Below are 7,669 nucleotides of genomic sequence, written 5' to 3'. Positions count from 1 at the left end.
ATATAATACTAAAAATTACAGAAGATTTTGAGCAATACAAAGACTTAAGCATAGGTATTATTCCCTCTTTCACTACTTTTGCAAGTAGCCCTGGCATGGTGGGATAGCTTCTGAAGAGCTGTGTCTTGCTTGCTACCCTCTTTTACATCAGTCCAGAGATCCTCACATCTGCCAGCTGCCAGTTCTGAGCAAGCTCTGCACTGGTGGTTTCCTGATCACCTATTTAGTACACGTTTCTTGCCATCCTGAAGCTTGAAACTCTTGATGATTCAATAAATGGTTGTTTTGGGTGCAGTCCTTGGCTATGAAGCGCTTTTTGATGCAAAGCGATCTTCTTGGAGGTACCCGTGGCTGACAAGACTCCATTTTATCTTGATAGGAACCTAGATCATATGCAAAAAGTTTAACCACTCTCAAAACGTTTGTCCACTACTGTACTTTTTTGAATTTGTGAGGCTGTAGTTCATGGTGAGAGATGACTAGAGTGGCAGGAGACACCGAGCACAGAAACAAGAGCCAGAGAACATCCATTAATATTTAAAAATTTTATTAACGAACATAATCTCTGAGGAACAACAGCAGTTCTCGCGCTCTCTGTACATGCAACGGTAGAAAATAACAATTTAGAATTTTTACCTTTCAGTTTCAACCCCCCCCCCCCATCCTACTCATGTTCATTTTCTCATTTAAATTTTTTTTTTGCCTTTTTTTTTTCTTCAACTATTTTCTTTTTTTGCAGGAAATCAACAAACAGCTGGAGGTGAAAGTACTGTTACAGCACTGACGATAGCATCCTCGTAAGACCCCCCCCCCTCCCCTCAAAAACCCCTGTAGCTGCTCCAACAATATGTACACAAATAAACTACATTGTACAAATAAAAAAAATAGTTACATTGTTACATCATAATCACCTGCAGCGAGCGCACGCAGCTCGATGCTGTTAGAACCCCACATTCTATGCAACTTTTTTTTTTCAGACTAGTACAAAGAGGAGGGTGCAAAACGTCCTGGGAGGTTGTATTTACAGAGCTATGTACAGTATGTCTCTTTCACGCATTACAAGGAGGAAAATTTACACAGCGGAGACCAACTTCAACTTAAAAAAATACCACAGGTGTCTGAAAAACAAAAAAAAACAAACAAAAAAAAACCATAATAAATAGTTTAATTCTCACCATTTTAAGAGTAGTTCTCCATGCTTTTTATTAGTCCTTTTCCATTGTCTAAAAAAAAAAAAAAAAAAAGAACAAACAGCTACAGTCTGGGTTTTAATTAATATAAAAACAAACAGAAAACCAAAAAAAAAAAGAAAAAAGGCTTGAAATTGTGATTTTATACAATGAAAAAATAGCCTTTATGCCTACGTATGTTCAGTGAGAACTAGTCAAACCTAACATAAACATTATGAGTGAATGTGAGGAGAGTAGAGGTAATATGTTGCTGACTGAGGCAAGCATCTGTCATCACCACGGCCAAGTGCTCTACTGTGCATCCGAGGAGCGAGTCTCCAATTCTCGTCTAGAATGGGCGTGTTGGGACGCGTTTAGTCTATTCCTGTGCGCAGTCGGGCCGCAGGCCTCGCCAGACCCGACATGTCGCCCATCACCATTTCAAGCCTTTAAGATCCTCTAAGAAACGAGCGATCACACAAGAACGACGCAGGGCGTGGCTCCAACCGTTTCAGCACAAAACCGGGGTTAAAAAACGGGAACGCGCTTTGATGTCTCGTAAACAAACGGCGAGATTCGGGGGTCCGGGTTGTAGTTTTTGTTGTTCTTTTTTTTTTGGGAGGGGATTTACATTCTGCTCAATAAGCAACGCGACTGACATGCTGGGAACTAAAGGACAACAGAAAGCACAAGATACACAACATCAAAACACACAAACACTTTTCTAAAAAAAAAAAAAAAAAAAAAGAAAAAGAAAGAAGAACGGCGCGCGCACAAACACACAACGAATGCACCTGCTGCCCCAAAACTGAAGAGCTAGGACATTAAAATAAGAACAGGACAGAGAGCTTCTAGGAGCAAAGCGTCTGGCTAAATGTGTCGCCTCCTAAGCAGGATGAGCGCGAGCCGCACATGTAGCCGCCTCGTCTGCCCGCGTCACTGTGGGACATTTGTTTCGGGTAATGTTGCCATCAGCGTACAGAAGCAGCTCTCGCTCACTCACACGAACAAACCTGTGTTGGGTCAGGGGAGCTTTTCAATGGGGACCAATAGAAGTAATTACAAATTAACATTAAAATGGGAGTTTTAATAATCATCATTTATAAAAACATTGGTCTGATTTGCTGTATGCGGTTTCTTTCCCCCCATCCACCCTGTCTGTTAATATCTGACTTTTTTTTTTTTTTTTTGGCTTATTCTAAGATTTATGTCTCGTAACGGCCTCCTTTGACCCCGACAGGAAGTGGCAAACATGGCCTCCACACAAATGAACAATATGCGGAAGCAAGCTAACAATTAAAATCCCCGCGTTGATTCCACGATGGAAAAATAAAATCTAATTAACGGAGCTGAATGTCTAATTGACCCCTTATTGTTCCAAGAACCAGCAAACTGTCCCACTGACGTCCTATGAGGGAGCTAAATCTTCCTATGGATTGTAATGTCATCCAAATCTATTTAAAAACACCGCGTTCAGCTGCAGACCAGAGGTGGTGAGATATTCTGGCGCCCCCTGGTGAGCGTGGCTGGTTATGCACCGCTATGAGGGAAAGGGGCAGACTTGACAGATATGTTTGGAGTCCTTTCAGTGGCTGTGAAGATCGGATGAGAAGTGAAGAGCTAAAAGACCCGTGTTTTTATGTTTTATGATGGTAAAAATTAAAATAATAATAATAAAAAAGAGATCCCCAAATCTAGAAACTAGAGACAATCAAGCTAAGAAAAAAAACAAACACTTTTAACTGTTTTACTTGTGAATGACATCTCTTGTTCAACCATATATAACTATGTGGGTTTGCCCAGCAAGGTTTGTTTTTTTTTTTCCACTGAAAAAGGCATTTTCTTGGTTAAAAAATTTTCTGATATAATAGTGTAGTAAAGCAATGAATAATAATCCTCTGTTTTTTTTTTTCTTTAAATAAATCCTTAATATCTATTCTGCTACATCTGAGGGGCTGTATGGTGGTGGGAACCCAGGATGGTTATCCGTCAGCTTGTGGGGTTGAGGTCACTCTCATCCGGGCGAGCTGACCCAATCTACAGATGCGTCTTTCAAATACTGACAGAACCGCGTCCACGTTTTGGCCCGTTGGATATGAGAGGGGGGGGGAAAGTGCTGCCCATAAGTGAACTGTACATAAAAAGATAATTTTTTATTTCTTTTGTGGTTTTTTTTTCTTTTTCTTCTTTCTTTCTTTACATGTAACTGAGTGATATTACAGTACATAGGTTATTTACAACTGTGCAGTAATGTGTGGCAAAATAAATTATCTAGAAGGCAGCAAGAATACATTGGTTAACAAATATAAAAACTGTACATAATTTACGGAATACAACTTTTTTTTTTCTGTTTTCTTTTGTTTTTTTTTTCCATTAAACTAATATTGGCTCTGTAGTGTTTCAAGTCACTTCCTCAGAAACAATGAAATGCCCAAGTAAAGAAATAGACAAAAAAAAAAAAAAAAAAAAAAACAATATTTCTCTTCTCCTGCCAAACCACAATTTCTCAACAGTCTCTTTGAGAATCAACATTCGTTGGGTTTGTTTGTTCTGGTCGTCCCGTGGTGTTTTTTTATTTATTTTTTTTATATTTTTTTGCAGTCCGTGGCGGTCTGGTGTGTTCGTGTCGGAGCGAGCAGAACCTCTGAGGAGCACTCCGGGCTGCCCTCAGGGCTCTCTGCGCTCTGCTGTTCTGTTTAGCCAGGCTGAGAGGCTGCAGGGTCAGTCTTCCTGTCAGACGCTGGGCCGCGGCGTGCTCGCACATCTTTACGCTGTTCCAGCCCGCTGCAGGCTTTGTTGCTCTACCGCTCAGCCGTTCTGCAGAGTGGGCTCCTAAGTGTGTGTGTTGGGGGGAAAAAACCCACACTGTAGCTTCCTGGAGCCTGTGAAGATCCATGGAGCTCCTTTTACTCCCTCTGGGTCAGCGCTGACCTCAGTCTGGATCTCCTGCCTGCGTCCACAGGGGGAGGTCCTCCTTAGGCCTCCCTCTGGACAGGCTACTGGGGGAGCTCTTCTCTGATACATCCTCCCAGTGGCGTTGGGTATTGAACCAGGGGGCTGAAACGAAACAGAAAATAAATCTCTGTGTCCCCCCCAGTCGCACCACGACTCAACACTAAGGAGATGTGTCCCGATGGCAGAGCCTCAAAGCAAAAACTGTTTCTGCTTCTCACACTCTGATCAAACTAAAGCGTAAAAAAAAAAAAAAAAAAACTTTTGAGGATGAAAGTGCAAGTTGTGTGTTTTCTTTTCCTCCTGTAAAAAAGTTTCCTTCTTCACGGAGGGGAATCGGAAGCAAGCTTCCCAACTTTACTCCTCTTCTAGAAGAACATAGTTTTTCCCGTAGAAAACTCCTCTTTCTAACTTGATAGCCCTTTCCATTCGTTCGCTTCAACGAAGTCCCTTTAGAGAAGAAGTGACTCAGATGGAATTGCGTCTCGATCTTTCCGCGCTGGAACGTCACGCAGGCAGCAGGACGAAGTCGTCGTTGACGTCGACCATCGGCACGTAGAAGGACGGCACCTCGTTGACGCAGAGGGACTTGTGGCCGGCAGGATCCAGCTCCTGCACCTTTAGCTGCCACTCCATCCTCTGCACCGCGTTGAGGGCTGCCGCCTCGTGCTGCTGTCGCATCAACAAGCACGTCTGAGGGGGGGAAAAGCGGAGCAGAAAACAGCATCAGTTAGACACGCATAAAAATGTAAATATTAAAGCGGAATTTCCTTCAGTGGTTCAATTCTAAAAGTGAAACTCAGTTATTGTATACAATCAGCACACAGGGATACGTTTCAAGTTTTTATTTCAGCAATTATGGCTCACAGCTGATGAAACCCCATATTTCTACTTTGCATAGAAATTGAATATTAGACACGACCTATAAGAAGTACTTTTAATGCAGAAATGTCATGCTGCACTGCAAAAACGGATCTAAAAATAAGTAAAATGTTCTTAAACTTAGTGTATCTATTCTTGATTTGAGCAGGTAAATAAGATTATCTGGCAATGGAATGAGTATTTTGACCCCTAAAATGAGATAATTAGACATCCTGCACTTGAAATAAGATGATTGAGATGAATTGTTTTTAAGTGCAAAAATCTTATTCCATTGGCAAATCATCTTATTTACCTGCTCAAATCAAGGACAAATACACTAAGTTTAAGAACATTTTACTGATTTCTAGTTCTGTTTTTGCAGTGTGGCATGTAGGTGACAAGCCATCCATGTTTTAGTGCTACCAGTCTGTCAATAAATCCTGCTGTGTTGGTAAGCACCGCTTTCCAACCCTGTTGGCAGAAATGAGAGGTCAGCTGAGCAAGACTGCGAAACATTTAAGACGATTCTTGTTTAAAAACGTGTTACTGTGTCCCTGTTTTTAGTGGTACAGTAATAAAGAACATGGTTTGTGCAGATAAACTGTCTCCATGCACTACCATGCTCTAGAAAAACTCGGGATAAAACAACGAGGAGAAAATCTTTACTGGACGAGACGTTTAGAGTGACATAATGATCCACATCTTATGAATCTCTTCCAGACTCTTAAATGGGTTTTAATTTACAATCCTCTCAGGGCAGTCGTTATCCAATGTCGCTTGTTCCCCTTTTCACAGGTTTTTCTTCCACTCAACTTTCCATTTGCAAACAACTTATCAATACCAGTTTTTTGAAAGACTGTCAAGTGAACAGGGTTCCTCATTTCAATTTCAACAATCGGCCTCTCTGGTACAGCGCTCAGCTGGTTTAAATCCTACTTAAAGGACAGGGACTTTTTTGTGTCAATAGGCAACTTTCCATCAGAGACCACAACAATCACATGTGGGCTTCTCCGACGCCCCAGATCCATCGGTTCGTAATGGCTGCGCACCGCACGGCTCCGCCCACCTTCAAGTGTTTCAGGAGCCTTTTTTTGTTTGTTTTTTCAGGCCCAGCTCGTGTATTTGTGAACCTTGCTGAGGAGTACGGCCAATGTGTGCTGGCTCAAGAGAAGTTTTGAGTGAATGGCCCTCTTTTCAGCGACTGGCCGCGGGGCGACGAGAAACGAGAAGGTTTTCTCCGAGGAAGCCCAGAAAAACTGAGGGGCGACACATTAATATTAAGGAACACTATGAACAGAGTGGATCAAACTGAAATAAAATTTTATTATTGTTAAATCATGAACCCTGTATGAAGGGTAAAAGAAAGAAAAAAGGAGGACACTTTATCAGATTCGTAGACATTTCTCTCGTTTCACACTGAAAGCTGTTTCTGAAGTGTCCATCCATCCACCTGTTAGGGTACAAGGCAGCGGCTGTCAGCCTTTTCCTGCTGCCGCTTTGTCTTCCTGTATAAAGACTCAGAGCACCCGGGGGAGCTTCACAGAGTTGCCCCGCTGAAAGCAGCTGGAGCTCGGTCAAGCCACACACTCCCTCTGCTGAATAGAGCCGCCAGCTGCCTGGTAGTAAGCATACAATCAAATGGATAAAAATATATCACTGCTGGTAAAAATTATTTTTATTAACCTGTTCTCCTTGCTTGATACTGCCATTGATGGGGTAAAAAACCTATAAAGCATTAAATAGTGTCTGAATCCACCGGGCGAGGCGGGGAAGGGAGCACGCACCGCTCCCGTGCTTCAGCCAGGCATTAAGCCAAAAAAATATAAAATCAATATAAATACATTCATTAGGGCTGGACGATATAGGAAAAAGATATAGAAAAACTAGAAAACATATTGATCGATATCGATAATTATCAACAAATTCAAAACATGCATTTTAAGTGAAGTCCTGGCCATTTTATGCTGTTGCTTAGCGACCTATTTTTAGATACAGGACACACAAATTTCAATCAACTTTTTACCAAAACTGGAAGTTTTTAAAAGGAGAAAAAAAAAAAGTGTGCTCTCTGAACTCTTTGAAGGGGGCGGAGCTTGGTGATGGAGCGTTCCTGGGTCTGTGATTGGTTGGGAGGATGTTATGATTAATATTAACCTACAGGGCTAGAATGCAAAAAGAAGGAAAACTGTTATTCTATTGAACTTTTTATTGACCCTTTTTTTCTATCATCAATATACGTCTATCGATTGACATGTATGGTTATTGAATTATTGTCCAGCCCTAATATTCATTCATGTTTTCCTCGCCTCGTAATGACTGAGGTAAAATAGAAAACATTTCACTGCAGTTAAAATCATTCTAATTATCGTGTGCTCGCCTCGCCATGACTGAGACAAAAGCTCTCATATAAAGGTGTAAATATGAACTCTGTCACTGAAACAGCATGAAGATGCAGCGGTTTGCCCCGGGAACCTGCAGCAACACTCCCAACACACAGTAAGCAGACAGAGTTCAGACAGACTCTGCATTTTTCATTATTAGATGATCCAGATATTTATCCCGGTGGATTAATCCTTAAAAATATCCAAGACAATCTTGCATGTACAGATAGAGAAACAATTTTTATATTTTAGCTTTTATTTATGTTTAATTTATAATGATTAATGATAATTTAGCATTTCTTGCAG

The 7,669-nt window shown here is 41.3% G+C and overlaps 1 protein-coding gene across 2 annotated transcripts in view; it reads right to left on the bottom strand.

Moving 5' to 3' along the window:
* Positions 1 to 530: 530 nt before the first annotated feature.
* Positions 531 to 7,669, bottom strand: part of ankrd11 (ankyrin repeat domain 11) — a 110,080-nt gene continuing 102,941 nt past the window's right edge. For both annotated transcript variants that reach the window (XM_012850776.3, XM_012850777.3), the window contains exon 14: positions 531 to 4,814. In XM_012850776.3, the coding sequence (XP_012706230.2) occupies positions 4,629 to 4,814 (186 nt within the window). In that variant the 3' untranslated portion in view covers positions 531 to 4,628. The remainder of the gene's footprint in view (positions 4,815 to 7,669) is intronic.

The sequence above is a fragment of the Fundulus heteroclitus genome, chromosome 4 (assembly GCF_011125445.2).
Source record: "Fundulus heteroclitus isolate FHET01 chromosome 4, MU-UCD_Fhet_4.1, whole genome shotgun sequence".
Taxonomy (NCBI): domain Eukaryota; kingdom Metazoa; phylum Chordata; class Actinopteri; order Cyprinodontiformes; family Fundulidae; genus Fundulus; species Fundulus heteroclitus.
Note: the sequence above shows the minus strand (reverse complement) of the source record. Positions and strands in the feature narration are given on the sequence as shown.